This window comes from Chaetura pelagica, unplaced genomic scaffold (assembly GCF_000747805.2).
Source record: "Chaetura pelagica isolate M959 unplaced genomic scaffold, ChaPel_1.0 scaffold2, whole genome shotgun sequence".
In the NCBI taxonomy this organism is placed as follows: Eukaryota; Metazoa; Chordata; class Aves; order Apodiformes; family Apodidae; genus Chaetura; species Chaetura pelagica.
This window is the reverse complement of record NW_009952796.1, coordinates 5,743,017-5,760,916: the sequence shown is the minus strand read 5'-3', so window position 1 is coordinate 5,760,916 and position 17,900 is coordinate 5,743,017. Positions and strand designations below refer to the sequence as shown.

Genomic DNA, 17,900 nt, shown 5'->3' with positions numbered 1-17,900 from the left:
AACCGAACCGAACCGAACCGCGCCGGGACCCGCCCCGGAGCCGCCGCCGCCGCGACCCGCGGGGCCTCCCCTGCTCCCGCTCCCTGGAACTCACTCCCCACACTCACACACACCGCGGTGACCCCGGCGGGAGGGACCTGCGGCGCGTTCTGAATCGCTTCCCTTTACCGTAACGATCCTCGCCTGGTCAGTGGCCTGTACTGTAGTTACATCTTTGTACATCCCTTTTCTGTGCATAAAGTATCAACACGTATAAACCTCTGACTCCGTGTCCTCACCCCCTGCTTGGGCAGGTGCGCGCTCCGCCCGTCGGGGGTTCGTCAGGTACCGCTCGAACCCTCCTTGTTCTGCTGTTGAACCTTTACACTTTCCTCCCAGAGGACTCCCTTTGCCCCCAGCTCTTCTTGCCTTGCTGCTCAGATAACGGAAAGCTGCCTGGATTTCCCCCACGCACACAGGTGAGATCAGCCACCTCACCAAGCTCCTCAGTGGCACTAGGTGCATTAACAGGCTAGAGAAATTTTCAACTACTTTAGCAGAGTAACTGTTCAAAGAGGGCTTTTTGTCAGTTTTTGTTGGGTTTGGTTTTGCTGTGGGTTTTTTCCCTTCTTCCTCATCTGGTGAAATGTTTATTCTTTTCTGAAACACAGAGATGGGGAAACAAATCAAAGCTGAGAGCACCGTTGCCTTCTTTGATGGGGTCCAAATCCAGTCCCTTCTGCCCAGTAAGGCTGCACAGCCTAATTGCCTGGATCCAGTGACATTCTTCCAGGTGGACCTAGGACTAAGGATAAACCTTAGTATAGGAGAAACTTTTTAGTATTATGGGAAGTTGATGCATTTACCCAAAAGAGCTTCCACCATTGTCACCACAACTTATGCTCTTTGATGTTTCCAGCAGCTGAGCGAGGAAACCAGCCTGGTGACTGTCACTCCCACAGCATCCTATGAAATGCAGACTCTTCCTGGTGCAGCCCTAAGATGGTTTTTGCTATGAGCATCCCACTGCAGGGACCATTGTGCTGCTGCTGAAAGGACAGTTTTTCTTATGAAGCATGAGGATTAAAGCAGTTCTGCTCAGTGATGGATTTATCCTGGAACAGCTTGAAAAGGGCACTGTTGACTTCCCATTTTCTTCCACTAAGCTGGAGGGGGACTTTTTACAAGGACATGTGATGAGACAAAGAGGGGAGGGTAGATTTAGGTTAGATATTAGGAAGAAATTCTTTACTGTGAGGGTGATAAGACACTGGAACAGGTTGCCCAGAGAAGCTGTGGATGCTTCATCCCTGGAAAGCCTGTCACACAGGGAAGCTATGAAAACCTGAGCTTCTTTTGTGAGAAATAAATGCAAAGGAGAGTAGCTGGAAGGAGGATTAAAGAGGTCAGCTGTGGTGTGTCACAGCCTGATGGTTCCAATATACTTTTTCAGCATTTCTTCAGTGGCTCTAACAGCATCCTTTTAGCCCTTTCCATCTCTGCAGCTGGAACCAGCTTCACACATGCCCAAATATCCTGGGAGGCAGCATCCCTGCAATCCAGCCAGCAGCTCAGAAACAGCTGTCAATGCCAAATTCACAGGTTGTCGTCGCAAACACAGAAGGTTTGGGAGGGCATTGTTGGCTGTTAGGGAGGCATGAAAATCATTCTCTTCTCCTTCCTCCTCTTCTCTGCCTGCCTGAAATGAGGTCTAGACACCAAACATCTGCTTAACCTAGCAGTCAAGCAGGGATATGCTCTCCTCCTTTTTTATTGCAGGGCCACAGCAGCAAGCCTGGGTTTGATGTGTAGCCTGGAGACACACATGTGGCTTTGGCTTTCCAGGTGGAGCCACAGTGGGGCAGGAGAAGGAAAGCAGCAGTAAGAAATATGGGGATGCAGGGTATGGCACAGCATCCACATAATAAATGAAACCACCCAGCAACTCTTGTCCTTCAGTGGCATCCACAGAGCCAGGTGGCTGCTGCCTCTGTCTTCCACAATCAAAGCTCAATCATCATCACTGAGGTAGAAGGAGATACGTGGGTCACAGTAGGGATGTGGTAGCAGACAGCGGTGCTGAGTTTGGTCAGCAAAATGTAATGATAAATAGAGAGTAAATGGCCCATTGCACGCTAATTTTCCATGAGAACAAATTGATTTAGTAGTTAAACTTAGTAGTTTACTGTAGTATTTAAAATCTATTTTTTTAATGTAATATTCCTCAACTGTCACTGCCTGATTTTAGTCACAAAGGGGAGACAAAATCCTCAGCCAGAGATGTTTGTTCCTCAAAAGAAAAAAACATTTCAGCTGCTGACATTGGCAGTGTGTAACCCTGGACTCCACAGAGGCACAGGAACCAACCAACGTGGGTGACACTGAGGACAAGTCTAATGCCAAAAGAGTTATGATGCTTTATAAAAAAAAAAAAAAAAAAGTTTATTTAGCTGCCTTCAAACAAGGTGAGTGTATTTTCCACTGTTTGAATCTGTTCAGTAATGTAATAATACCAACTAGGTATATAATATAACAACTTATATAATAATATAACAACAAATAATGTGATATAACAATAACAACTAGGCTAGCATTTAAAGCAGCAGGGAGCTCAGTGACACTGCTGAAGGCAGATTTCCATCAGCAAGAGCCCACTCCTCTCTGAGCTGCCCAGGAGACACCTCCTCTCCCACCTGAATTCCTGCTTGGAAACACCTGAGTATCTCTTCCAGTTTTCACAGGACCTCTAATAGGAGGAGGGTGTGTTTGGGGCTAAAAATCTCATCTCCAGAGTAAATCTCACACAGTGACTGGTGGCTCTTTGAAGCGTGTTGTGAACAGTAACATTCCTCCCAGCACTGCTGCGAAGGCAGAAAAGCAGCAATCTGGTTTCTAGGAGAGCAAAGGGAGGTACAGAAGAGATGTAACTTGCCCAAGGCTGTAAATAAAGTCATTACCGGGATAAGACCAGGAAAGGAAAGCATGGTCCCAGGATGAGTTTGGGTGTCTGTCTCTCCACTGCTGACTGCATCTCAAGGCAGCTCTTCTCCAGTCCTCATCTTCTGCTTTTTTGTGTCTCCACCACACTTCTGCTCCACCCTGTGGTTTGTTGTACTTGGTTCTGGGTTTATTTGATAGACAAACACGCTCTTAGTTTCAACTGTGGCAGTATAGAGTAGAGGATTGTTAAATTTTATTCTGATTGCCTCCACTCCAAAGCTTGAGCTCTGCATCTTGCCAGATTTCACCCAGGAGCTGAGATTTGCTTGGCACCTCAGTCCAGCAGCTCCCAGCACCCATGGGATGTAGCAACAGGTACTGTGTGAATCTTCATATTGCTGCTATAAAAGCAGCAGTATCTCAGGACTAACATACTGTAATTAAACCACCTGAAGAAGCAATTCATGCCAGGCTACATCCTGAGGATGACAGGAGCACCATGGTGGTAAATAATGGCAGTTCTACAAAAAAGAGTCGCCAAAAGTCTTACTGTGGATCTTGTTTACTCCCTGTTTGCCTTCCTTAAAACCAAGCTCCAGACAGTGTCCAGTATTTCTCCCACCCGGCAGAGCCTGCCTAAGGTTTTCTTGGGAAGAAGAGCAGTACATGTGTTGAGGAGAGTGATAAAAAAAATAAATTAGTAGAGAAACGCTGATGTAAAACAAAATTTCAGAGCTTGGGAATCACACAGCCCACAGCTTCCCTGCCAGTCTATTTCCCAGTGATACTTTGATGGGTTGGGCTTGCAAGTTGTGCGTGGGTTTGCCTTGGTCACCTGCAGTTGTTGCAAGCACGAGACCTCCATGGGCAATTCACTCTGCCTGCCTGCAGACCCAGGTGCTCTCAGCAAGGCAGGAATGGGGACAGGACCAGGTTCAGCTGGACCTCTCAGCCAGCACAGCACACACCTTATATCAAGGGTAACCTCCAGGTTTTACTGGTACCACCTTGGCCAGGGTGGCTGGGGAGCAGGCTCTTCCACTAACCAAGTATTGAGAAAGTTGTTTTAGCTTGGTGTTGTATTTTTCTGGAAGCCCAGACTCAAACACTTTTCCTACCAATTTTTGCCACTTTTCATGTGACAAAGACCCTTTTTGCACACGTTCAACAGTTTAAACTACCAGCACTGCCTTGCCCTCACATGTGTTGAGCTGGGACACAGAGTCAGAGGGAAAATTACATCTACTCACACAAGCTCCAATTTGGGATTGGATATATATATTCCTCAAGCTAGAAGTGGAAAGTGCAGGTAGTTCTCATCCCCAACTGGAGCCATCTTCATCCATCTGGCAGTAAAAACCACAACCACCCAGCAAAATATTTGCTGGAATGAGAAGAAAACCATCTCTGCACAACACCTGGGCTGATGCCCAGGAGCCTGCTGAAACTGGACACTTGCTCTGTCACCAGCTTTGCTATGCCCCATTCCTTACAGATGTCAGTAATTAATTGAGGTAAGTAAAATGTGGGGAAAAAATAATATTTGGGGGAAAAAATCACATAAAAGAGAACATAAGGAACACGCAGAATAAAAACAGGGCCTAGATAACAGTGAAACAGTAAGAATTAGACAAAACCAGATTCCAATTAAGAGAAAAACACTCCCAAGAGGTCACCAGCCCAGCCTTGAGACAGGCCTGCAGGACACCTGCTGGACAGGTGGAAGAGATGGAAAGGAGCACTGCCCACAGCTTATCTGGGTTACAGCCTTGAGCACCAGGGAAAAACACACTGAGTAATTGAAATCACTGTGTTAATATATTAATGAGCCATTAGCATACTAAGATACACACTGATAGGCTGGAGGGACCCCTACTAACAACAAGCCCCTTACTCTTTGGGCATGTGCAGTGAAATTCCTGATCATTGACACTTCACATGGAAGTGAGGGATTAGTGACCAATCGTGTGTGAATGATTGAATAATGTTAGAGATAAAGTTCTTTTTCATGTTTTTGGGTATAAAAGTAGCACTTGTGTTTCAGGAAACTGAGCTTGCTGTGTGGAATAACCACCCTGCTCCCTTTTCTGTGCAGAACTGGATATTAAAGCAAATATCTTGACTCTGTGTGTGGATTGGCTTCTTGCACACCGGGTAATGGAACCCACTTTCAGGACAACATCACCACCCTTGCACATCACCTCTGCAAGCTGTAACCCAAGACATACACCTTGACTCATGTGCTGGAATTTCAATAGGAGAGGAAGCCCTTAGAGAATCAAAATGAGTCTTCTGGGATCAGATGAAAGATGCCAAAGAAAGAGTTCATCATTAGGTCTGTGTGCTGGTTTGGTTTGGCAGGATTTTTGATACTGGGGGAAGGGCACCAGGAGTGGCTCCTATAAGAGGTTGAGAAGCTCCCCCTGCTCCAAACCCAGCCAAGGAGCCATTAGAGGGAAAATAGACGCACCTCTGTGATTAACATGAAAGAACTGAGATAACACCTGAGCAGAGCAGCACTTTAAGGAGAAGAGCTGTGCTGAGAGAGGCAGAGCTGTGCTGGTGGTTGGTGAGGAAGAAGGTGCCCAATGTAACAAGTGATAGAACAATGAAAGCTGGCTGATATTTAAGGATCACCTTCTCCAGGCCCAAGAGCAATGCATCCCATCTAAGAGAAAGTCAGGTAAAAACTCCAGGACAACAGTGTGGATGAGCAAGCAGCTGCTATAAAAAAGAAGGAAACATACAGATGGTGGAAGCTAGGACAGGTACCCTGGGAGGGTTACAGAGAGGTTGTCTGAGCAGCCAGGGAACAGGTTAGGAGAGCCAAATCCCAGGTAGAATTAAATCTCACCAGGGATGTAAAGAAGAGTAAGAAAAGCTTCTATAGGTATGTTGGGGATAAAAGGACAACCAAGGAAAATGTAGGCTCTTTCCTGAAGGAAACAGGAGACCTAGCTATGCAGGATATTGAGAAGGCTGAGGTTCTCAATGACTTCTTTGCATCAGTCTTCTCTGGCAAGTGCTCCAGCCTCATTGCAAAGGCCACAGCAGGTGAAAGCAGGGACTAGGAGAACAAAGCCCCTCCACTGTAGGAGAAGAACAGGTTGGTGACCATCTAAAGAACCTGAAGGTGCACAAGTCTATGGGACCTGATGGAGTCCATCCACAGGTCCTGAGGGAGCTAGTGGATGCAGTTGCTAAGCCTCTGTCCATCATATTTGAGAGGTCATGGCAGTCTGGTGAGATTCCCACTGATTGAAAAAAAGGTAACATGGCTCTTATTTTTAAAAAGGGGCAAAAGGAAAACCTGGGGAACTACAGGCCAGTCAGTCTCACCTATGTGCCTGGCAAGATCATGGAACAGATCCTCCTGGAAAGTCTGCTACGGCACATGAAAAATAAGGAGGTGATTAGTCACAGCCACCATGGCTTCATTAAGGGCAAGTCATGCCCGACCAGTCTGGTGGTGGCCTTCTACAAAAGGCTGCAGAGATGCTGGGTAGAAACCTGGGGAACTACAGGCCAGTCAGTCTCACCTATGTGCCTGGCAAGATCATGGAACAGATCCTCCTGGAAAGTCTGCTACGGCACATGAAAAATAAGGAGGTGATTAGTCACAGCCACCATGGCTTCATTAAGGGCAAGTCATGCCCGACCAGTCTGGTGGTGGCCTTCTACAAAAGGCTGCAGAGATGCTGGGTAGTGAGTGGCAGAGCAACTGACGTGGATTTGTGCATGACATTTGACACTTCCATATGACATCCTGGTCTGCAAACTGACAAACCTGGATTTGACAGATGGATCACTCGGTGGATAAGAAATTGGCTGGATGGCTGCACCTAGAGAGTTGTGGTCAATGGCTCAACGTTCAAGTGGAGGCAGGTGACAAGTTGTGTCCCTCAGGGGTCAGTATTGGGACCAGCGCTGTTCAACATCTTTGCTGGAGACATGGACAGTGGGACTGAGTGTACCTTCAGCAAGCTTGCTGACAATACCAAGCTGTGTGGATCAGTAGATGCACCCTCTGCTCTTTTCAGACAGGGTGTGCAGCAGTATGTCTGTTTTACAGTGGCAGGGAGCACGGGGGCTGCAGACGTGGCAGAGAGGGGCAGGGTGATGAAGCAGGGATAGAAAGAAGCTTTATAGCAAGAATGTAATTATGCTTTTCTTATTTGTAGAAAGAGCAGGCAATGATTGGTGGTCACCAGTAAATCCATCTTGAGTGTCTGGGTACTCTTTCCATGCCAAGAATGTGTGTCCTGCTTGTACAACAGCCAGGCAGGAGGGAGGTCAGAGCAGCTGCAGGAACAAGGTGCCAAGATTAGCAGCCCCCTGGGTATCAGCATCCCATTTTACAACATCACTTGTGAGTCAGGTAACTAAGGCCAGGGGGACAAATTCAGGGCTGACAGCAGCAGGCAGCAGAGCCAGAGCAGTTCCCTGGCAGTGTTGCAGGGAACAGATGTGTTTCTATGGAGCTGTTATGCCCTGGCTCCACAATGCTTGTGGGTGCACTGTAGCTGCTATCTGCACCCATAGCCAGATTTTTTGCATTACAGAGAGCAGCTGCTGTTCAGTGTGCCCTGCTAGCAATGGCCACAATGGCTCGAAAATAGATCACTGCACTGTTGTGAATTTGAAGGCTACCCTACTACTGTTTATTTTATTAATTTATTGAATAAACACTACCGAGGTTAGATACTGTCTGTGGCTTTGGCTTCTTTTTTCCACAGCATTCAATGCAATTGCTTTTGTGGAAGCAAATGGTCCATTTAGTTGGAGAATCTATAATGCAGAAATGAGATCAGATTTCTGAACAGATGTGCCCTTCTCTAGAGGGATTTGGTGTCTGTGAGGCTTCAAGCTGACACCAGGCAGAAAACATCTCAACTTCACTAGGTCTGAGCAGTGCAGCAGCCCAGGCGGTTGTATCAAAGAGTAAGGGCAAATACCCAACAATTTAAAGCATTTGGTGTACTGGAGAATGGAAGGGAGGAAGGACACCCTCATCATGAGGAGGGGGCTGGCACAACTAAAAGAACCCTACCCCCAATTTGCTAAAAGAAAATTAGTCCCTCAACAACTCAAGGCAAAGAAAAATGCTTTTGCTCAGTTTTTGCACACATAGACCTGAAGAGGGGGGCTGGAGGGAGCTAGCAGCAGCTATGGCAGGCCCACAAGTCACATAACCTTTTCCTTGGTTGGTGCTCTGTGTCTTAGGGAACACCTGAGTTCCCCACCCAGCCAAGGCACGACTCCCTGGTGTCAGCTCAGCAACTACTACGAGAGATAGCACTGCTAACCACAGCTCAAGTCATGCCCTGGGAATACAGCAAAGCCCTGCTCACACAAAAAGCTTCAACTCTGCCAGTTGTCTCCTGGAAGATGGTGCGTGCATCCGTGGAAGTGTAGTATCATAGAATGGTTTTGGATGGAAGGGACCTTAAAGATCACCTACTTCCAACGATCCTGCATGGGCAGGAACACCTTCCACTAGACCAGGTTGCTCAAAGCCCCATCCAACCTGGCCTTGATCACTCCCAGAGGGGTACAGCCACAACTTCACTAAGCAACCTGTGCCAGTGTCTCACCAAACTCACACTAAAGAATTTCTTCCTAATGTCTAACCTACATCTAGCCTCTTCCAGTTCAAAGCCATTCCCTCTCATCTTATCACTCCATACCCTTGTAAAAAGTCTCTCCCCGTATTTCCTGTACACCCCACTTGGGTACTGGAAGGCTGCTATAAGGTCTCCCCAGAGCCTTCTCTTCTCCAGACTGAACCACCCCAACTCTCTCAGCCTGTCTTCATAGGAGAGCTGCTCCAGCCTTCTGATGTTTGTGGCTTTCCTCTGGACTTGCTCCAACAGCTTTATGTCCCTCCTTTGCTGGAGGCTCCAGAACTAGACACTACACCCCAGGTGGGGTCTCACAAGAGCAGAATATAGGGGTAGGGTCACCTCCCTTGACCTGCTGGCCATACTTGATGTAGTCCAGGGCACAGCTGGCTTCCTGGGCTGCAGGAGCACATTACTGGCTTATGTTGAGCTTCTCAGCAACCAACACCACAAATTCCTTCTCCTCAGGGCTGTTCTCAATTCCTTCTCTGCCTAGTTGCGCTTGGATTGCTCCAACCCAAGGTGAAGGACCTTGCACTTGGCCTTATTGAACTTAATGAGGTCAGCATGGGCCCACCCACCTCCCAAGCCTGTCAAATCCCTCAAACCAACATCCTGGGCTTCCCCCATGGCTCATGCCTGGCTGATGAAGTCCCAGTTTTCACTCTGTTCTCCTGGGACAGTAGTGTGCATGGATAGGTGTATGGAGCAGTCGGGTTGTAGAACTCCTCCCTCCCTCTGCTCATCTGTTCTCTGCTCCATGTTCTCAGCCCCAGTGGGGTACAGATTGAAGGGATCACAAAGAAAAAAGTCATCATCCACTTGCTTGTGGAGAAAGCCCATCCAGGCAAAGCACATCAGCAAGTCAGCACATGGAAGCTCAAGTCGCTGCTGCCAATTCCCTACCTGCTCAGCAGCTAAGCTCTGAGGTCTCAGAGCTACACATGCCTTAGGCCTGGCAACTCTCCCATGCCCCCAATTAGCAGGCACAGAGACCGAAGTCACTCCAGCCTTTCGATGTAGGGACACACCACCCTCAGCAGTAACCAGTCCCAGGGACACGCTCAGCTAGGAGGCCCATCCTGCTATCCACAATTTGTGCTCATGCTCCTCACAGCCAGCATCCATGCCCATGTGTTCACCTGGCAGCCATCTCACCCACGGGCTGCCTGACAGGGGCTCAGCTGCCGGGCAGTGATGCATTGAGAGAAGGCCTGAGCCGGACTGCAAATATCATTTCTTCAGCCTTCCTCCTCCAGTACAGGGGAAAGGATGGAGCATCTCTTCCCTGATGACTGCTATGTCATCTCCACCTGTCTTCTCTTCAAAGCAGTCCACAAGGTAGAGGCAGAAGACATAATTATACTCCTCACCAACTCCAACAGACACTAAGGACAAAAAAAACAGTTGAAATTGCAAAATCTCTCACAAATCAAGGTTGGCAGGAGAGTATCAATTAGCCTAATTATTCATGAGCAAAAGTTGGTGGGGGTGAAACCATGTGTCAACATTTCTCTCTGAGGCATGTGGAATTATGTCGCAGACAGTGCAGGATGTACATGAAATAGGTGTTTTCCAGTTGGGTTTTACTTTACTTTACTTTCAGGAAACAGCTTATAGAGAAATGCAAGCATCATCTGATGAGGAGGGAAAGATAGGCTCCTGTCAAGCTAAGGGGACAAGAATGCTCAGTTCTAAGACCATCAGGAGATACAAACTATACTGCTAGGGAAATGGATAGTCCCACCCACTCTCCTGCCTGCTCTATTGCTTAAGATTAAGCTGATACGCAGAGTAAAATTATTCAGCTAATTGACCAGGAACAGTGGCACAGGAAGTGTGTGTGAAAGATCCTGGTTTCAGTCACATTAAAAATTGGATTTTAATAACTATGTGGTCACAAAACTCCATGAAAGTCAGAGGGCAAGAATGCATTTCCTGGGACAATAAACCCAGATTTTAAAATGCATCCCAAAAATTCACCAGTGAAATAGACTGTTAGTAAGCAGTTATTTTGACAGAAACAGTTGCACTTACTTTCCTTCCTAAACAAGATGGCAGTAGTAATTTCAAGCGGGTGTTACAACCTGTCACAAGGCATGAATTAATCGGGCGTCAGGACAGTAGCATCACCCAGCAGCTACTGCCAGATGGGATAAAGGGCTGAATGAACTCAGCTCAGCAATGCATTACTTAAATGTAGGCACACTAATACTAGTTACTTTCTTTTGGCAAGTTACTTTTCTAAACAAAATCCGAAATGCTGGGTTTAAGGTACATGTTACTCAAGCTCTCAAGAACAGTTGAATTTGATACAGCCACACCAGAGACTGATCAGCTGTCTGAAGTTATTTGCTTTTTGTATTGCTAATACAAAGCAACCGACTTACATGGTTTTGTACTTACTATTGAGAAAACAGCACGTACATACAGCTGTTAACATACAAATGTAAAACAAGGACCTAAAAAGCAGCTTATCACATACATATTATACAGGACTTCACAAATAATTTAGAAATTGAAATGTGATACAGCTTAAACAGAGGTTCAACCTTTGGCTATGCTTGTCACTTAACAAGCAAGGAGCCACATCACATGCATCCCTCCACCCGCCCAATACAATGAAGCTCCTCCCCAGGAGGGTGTCCACATGACCACAACTTGTTTCTAGTATTAAAAAATCTCAGACATAACCGAATTGCCTAGGACATAGCAGAAATGCCATCAGGAAAAAGAGGTTAGCTATTTCAGAAACTGAAGTTCAGCCTACTTTTTTTTCAGATGTGAAAGAGAAACCCGAAGCCACCTCTTCCACAGAATGAGAGTGCTGTATATCAATATTAGAGCTCTCTTGCATGTAAGCTGTAATTTCTTTTTGCACAAAAAGTACTTGTGACTTAAGCAGACTTCTTTTTCTGTCAGTGTTAGATTAGATCACATCCAAGTTGGATGGTATTCCCTTTCCTTACAACTCCCAAATACCAGAAGTGATCAGGAATTTACATTTTTTTTAGTATTACAATTTCTTCAACACATGACAACTCTAAGAATCTTCTAAGACTTTAAATAGTCCTTGTAAAACTGGCTGAGGAAAAGTGTACCATCTGAGAAACAGAAAAAACAAACAAACACCAAACCCTAAAGTTATTTTAAACCCCTTAATAGCTGTTTGTCAAGTTTCCTCAAAAATTATCTCAGCCAACAAGCAGGCATATATATTTCTGAAAGGATCACCCCTTGCTTTATCAAAAAGAACATTCAGGAATCCCAAATGTTTTAGTGGATTATCATAGAATAGAATCATAGAATGGTTAAGGTTGGAGGGGACCCTAAACATCATCAGGTTCCAACCTTCCTGCTATGAGCAAGGACACCTCCCACTATACTAGGTTATACAAAGCCTCATCCAACCTGGCTTTGAACACCTCCAGGAAGGGGGCATCCACAACGTCTCTGGGCAACCTATTCCAGAGCCTGACTACCCACACTGTGAAGAATTTCTTCCTTATATCTAACCTAAATCTACCCTCTTTCACTTTAAAACCATTACCCCTTGCCCTCTCTGGTAAAAGTAGTAATAATTTAATAGAATTTCATAAAATGAACCCTGTACTATGCAAATATACCTGGTTGCAAGTACATTCACTTACTCCCAAGAAAAAAATTGTGTTTTCTGCACCATTACTGCAGGTCAGCTAACCCTCCCCATGACTCATTTCCCATATGTCAGCTCCAGAGGAAACAGCCCAAGAGAGTGAGAAGACAACCTGCAATATTACTTGGTACATGCCTGCAGACTTCAGACTAAATGCAGATTTTCTTTTTATGTCTTTGAGAGACTCCACAGTACAAGTGAACTGCCAACTCTGAATGAGTTATGCCAACTATACTTAAACAGATAGCTTCTAACATCTATGGGGAAAAATACAACCCCAAATAACTAAACTCTCTGTATACCAAAAAAAAGAAAAAAAAAGCAATGTCACCTTTGTACTCTGTTTCCTCCATTAACATTAAACAGCATCAGCTAGAGCATCCATTCAAAATTGGAATGATATCTGACCATTCTGGAGAAACACTAATTTTTAAAAAGCAGTGCTCTTGTTGTAATTTGCCGATTTGCATTTATTTTCATGCTGCTACACCTTAAGGGGAAAAATATTGTGTATTTGGGGCAGGGATTGAAAAAGCTAAAGATAAAGCAATTTGTTCAGCAATATAATGCAAATACCTGTTAACGAAAATCCATCAAACTTCAAAAACAAATGACGTGTAGAGGTGGTGCCCTAATATTGCTCAGGAATGAAGACAAGACAGCACTCTGTATCAATACAGATATATAAGCTAATCATTAAAGGGATTCACATGGCATCTCTAGGACCACAACCATAATGACTAAAACCCTCAAAGGTAAATGTTCATCCCAAAGCTGTAGGTGTAGCACTGAACATATGTTGTCAACTGCAGAGACACAAGCTCCCTTCATCTTCCATTATGAATTCCTCTGCCTTGCAGTTTAACTACACTGTCATGGTATTCCTCATCCCAATTCTCCCTTAATAGAAAGAACTTGGTTCTTCATTTGCAAACCAAAATCTCTAGATTTAATTTTCTAAGACATTTCAGAAGGAAAATATTAAGTTCCTTTATCAATACTTCAGTTTCAGGTTATTACAAAAATCAGCCTAATTACCTTTTTGTGTAGGTAGATGTAGCATTGTCGGCTGATGCATGAAACAGAATTCTGAAGTACAGGGCAAAAAAAGTAGTTAATTATGCTATGCACTTATAACAAGTTACCAGATTGTTATCAAGTAGACAGAACTGACACCTCAAATCAGCTGAGTCACAGCTACTCACCTTTTATATTGTTGTTCTGGATGCTCCAAGACAACTCTTCCTTAATTTCGAGCTGACAGCTATGAACCGCTTGGTATCAAAAGGACACGATCACATTTTTTCTAACATTAGTTTTCTATTAAGCTACTCCATTCAAATGCTTTATTCTGCACAACCCTAGCAGAGAGCATTCATTACTAGAACCAAACAAGTTATGAATAATGTGATTTATTCTGTAATTTTTGGCTCTCTGTTCAAGATATCAAAGGAGATAATACATCTCTATTAATCCTCTTTGGAAATCTTCAAATCCACTCACACGTTTAGAGCTCACTCAGTACCTCTCCAAAGAAGTTACCAGCAAGTAAGCTCTGTAAGGGTGAAATTTGTTCAGTGCCTACATATTTTCTTCTGTGTAACATTACCTACAAAAGCTATCAAAAAATACACTACATAACTGATTTATAGACTGGTCCATTAGAATCCTTGTTCAGGATTCAGGTGAAAAATTAAAACAAAGTATTTACAGAACATAATTTCAGCAATAAACTTCTTCACAGGAACTTTCTTCAGCAATGGAGTGGGGAATATAAAAAAATACTAGGTTTCAAATGTGTGCTCTTGTCTAAGTATTGCTTCTATCAAGTACTTAATTAAGAAAAATGGTATAAAAGTGTATTCTTCACTAGTGTACAAACTGAAACTAATCATACATTATCTAAGCTCTCAAACACGTTAGAGGGCATGACTGAAACCAAAAGGTAATAACCAAAAAGTGATCATCTATGAACAAAGAAATCAGATAATAACATGCAGAAGTGTTTTAAAAAAGAACACTGAAAAAAAACAACAAACCTATCACACAAAAACCAAACCCAAACTCAAAAAGTCACCAAAAAACCCCAAACCACCACACCCCACCACTGTACTATGAAACCGTTAAAATCAGAAATTATTCCAAATGGAACATTAAGTCAAGCAAGAAAGGAACCGAAACAGCCGCAAAACTGCATTTTCTTAACACTGTAGCTTAGTGGGAAACCTTGGTCCAGCTCCAGACTACTCAGCAATATACCTGCTTTCACGTGGAATTGACAGGAATTATACACTCTTAAAAACCCTCATACATACACTGCTTCAGCCAAGGTAATATCACATCCTACATCTGCTACAAATACTTAGGTGACATACTGAAGAGAAAAGGGAAGGCAGATTACTTTTTAATCAAATATAACCTGGATGTAGGATGTTAAAATCAAGACTAAGAGCAGGCATCGTTTAATGGATTTTAATAGCAAACTTACAGGAACAGCACAGAAGACAGACAACATTAAAAACATGTATGTAGGACAACTCAGTTAGAAAAGTATAGTGAATGGATGGAATCTACTGTATGATAAAAATGTTACAAACACCATTTAGTTGCCATTGATAAGAAATTTACTTGTTTAAAAAAATCCAAATGCTGGCATTGTCCAGAAAAATTTGACAGGTTTATTTATATTTTTTTTATAAAGTTGAATTGTTGAAACTTCTTCACAGAAACATTTTTTTTGACCACATTGTTGTTTTACGTCCCCTCATTTATATTAAAAATCCACACACAAATGAAAATGGAAAAAAACTTGCCAATATCCAATTCTGTCCCCTATTTTTCTTTCCATTTGCAACCATATACTTAGGTACCTTTTAACCCCACGGAAAAAATATCTAACGTTCATTACTACCAATAACAGGAAGAAGATTTTGCTTTGAGAATGACAAACCCATCGTAGTGAAGTTTAGGCACGCTCTCCACGTATGCGGCGTGCTAGCTGGATATCTTTTGGCATGATTGTGACACGTTTGGCATGGATAGCACACAGGTTGGTATCTTCAAACAGGCCAACCAAGTAGGCTTCACTTGCCTCCTAATGAAGAAGAATAGAGTGAAAAGCACTTTCAGTTTCTGAGCACTAGAAAAAAAACAAATTCAAAGTACAATGTAACATGGCATTAAGTTTATACTTCTACCTTTACTACTTGCAAACATCAGAAGTTTTAGATTCTCCAAAAAGAAAAGCCTCCTTTTTTTTAAATTAACCACCAAATAATCTATTCTAGCCAAAGTTGAGTACTCTTGCTGTTTGGTGAAGACACTCTCAAGAACAGAAGTGAACCAATAGTCTGACAGGTCTCTCACAAGGGGTTATCTTATCAAAAGGTTAGTTTGTTTAGAAACTTCTCTTTTTAAAGGCTGGGTTACACTATTTGAGTGACTCATCTGCTGCCTCTTCCAGAGTATAAGCTATTGAGCATCAAGTTAAATTGGCAGGTGCTAGGGAAAAGGAGAGCAGGGATTCCTTTACAACACACAGTTTGGGTGCACAGCTCTTTGCCATCAGATACTGAAGTTGTAGCTTAATAAAAAAGTTAAAACTTATCAGGAAAAAAATGTACTGAAAATTATTAGACATAAAACAACTTTGACTCAAAAACTCCTTCAAACACTAAAAATGAGACTGCAGTTAGAAAATGACCATCAGACACTTGTCCTATCCCTATACTTTCCTCCTGACTGAGCACCCTCTGTCTATTTGGGGCACACACCACAGTCCCCCTCACTATCACAGAAGGTTCTCGCCTCACAACTGTGACAATCACAGGGTTAGCACTCGGGAGCACAAAGAACAAGCTGTATCCTAGGAAAACCACAACCTTGACCACAGTGTTTTCTGGGTCACTGAACCACTGCAGACAGGACTCTGGGTTAGACAGATGCTCAGCTGGACCTAACTATTCTTCTGGCTCACGTTAAGTCGGCTGCTATTATGCCCAGCACAGCAACGGTAACCGTTTACACATTTTTGGGTTGATACAGAACTCTTAATACCTAACAACCTCCTAGGAACTATCTTGGCACGCCAACATTGGACAAGAACACAGACTGGAACACAGTACGTGGTTGGGGTGAGAAGGCAAGAATGTTGGGGCCTGCTTACAGAAAGAAGGCTGACATCCACCTTCCTAGAGTACATGCAAGAGAACAGCTTGTGTAAACCAGTTTGCTACCAGGAACCACAAAACTCAACTTACTAGGTTCAAAGTTCCCGTTTAAAAACATAAGACGAAAAAAAAATAAATATTTACTACAGCAAATGAGGGTTGTAGTATTAGTGAGTCATTTCATACCCAGTAGGATATGGCTATATTAAGTTCCCCTAACACTTTTGCTAAATCATTACATGAAAGGTTAAGACACTTCACCAAGTAAGCTAGGCTGGCATGAACAACGTGGTACTAAAGGGGTTAAAAGGCTGGGGTTTTTTTGCAAATATGCACACCGTAAGCAAGTTCCATATGAAAAACAGCTCTTTAATGCAAAACCAGGAATAGTAAAACAAGCCTTCTAACAATGTATTAACTATTGACTAAGTTTTAGTAGGAGGTTCCTAACAAAGAGCACATAGTAAACATGGTGGTTCTTAAATCCTAAGGTTTACCTAAGAACAGTGAAAACAGAACAACAACTAAAAGCAAAAGCAGCAACTCTGCAAATGCACACTGCCACCTTCTGAAGTTAAACGTGCTCAAGTTTATAGGATCTCATGGCATACATGTTGGCCCTGTTAACCAGAAAGAAGATAATTTTGCCTGGACATGAGATATTCTACAATTGCAGATAGGTTCTGCAACAATCTACCAACAGCTGAGAGAGCAGTAAAGATCTATCTTCCATCAGAAATGTATTTCTATCATGAGACGGCAACATTCCTGTGACAAGGACAGAGTCTTGCAGGGGATCTAACTTCAATGCAGGAATTCAGGGCAGAAAGACCAATCAACATCCCACCCTCAGTAGACTCTAAGTTAGTTATTTAACAAATACATTTTTATACTTATGCATTTACTATCAACTACACCATACAAAAGCACTTAGTTCCCTAGCCGTGTTTAGATGTGGCTTATTGAGCTGTTTTTCTTTGAAAAGCATTTGAGAACATCAAGACCTCCATTTCAACAAACTAGAACAAGCCTTACATGACAACACCTTCCTCTCAGACTGCACAGCTTTCGAAGGCAAAGCCTCTGACAAAGCCAGAGAACAGAGGAAACACATATATGTGAAGTGTCTTAATAAGATGTACTGTTGTCAAGACATAATTCAGGGGTGGAGGCTATTAAAAATCCCCAAATGTAAGAACCCACAACTTAAAAATAAAAACCCCTTCTTTACAGCCTTTGTAAGGAGCTGCTGACCTATGACTGTGCTATTTTAGCCTGCGGTATTCTCCAGGGCATCACCAGGTGCACTCTAAGGCAGGGAGGGCTGAGGGGGGAACCTCCCCATGCCGGCCCCGCCGGAAGGGCCGCGCCCACCGCGACAGCCCACCAGCCGGGCGGACCTCAGCCGAACCCTGGAAACAGCCTGGCCAATGGGAGCAGGAGGCGGAGCCCCCCCGCACCTCCGCTCTCCGGATTGGCGGAGGGGCGGGCACTTCAGCGCTGGCCCCGCCCACCGGCAGGTACAGGCCTCCCCAG

General features: G+C 44.0%; 1 protein-coding gene across 1 annotated transcript in view; it reads right to left on the bottom strand.

Moving 5' to 3' along the window:
* Positions 1–14,652: 14,652 nt before the first annotated feature.
* The window catches only part of H3F3A (H3 histone, family 3A), a 7,435-nt gene continuing 4,187 nt past the window's right edge, over positions 14,653–17,900 (bottom strand). The window contains exon 3 of the mRNA XM_009994818.1: positions 14,653–15,289. Coding sequence (XP_009993120.1) covers positions 15,161–15,289 — 129 coding nt within the window. The 3' untranslated portion in view covers positions 14,653–15,160. The remainder of the gene's footprint in view (positions 15,290–17,900) is intronic.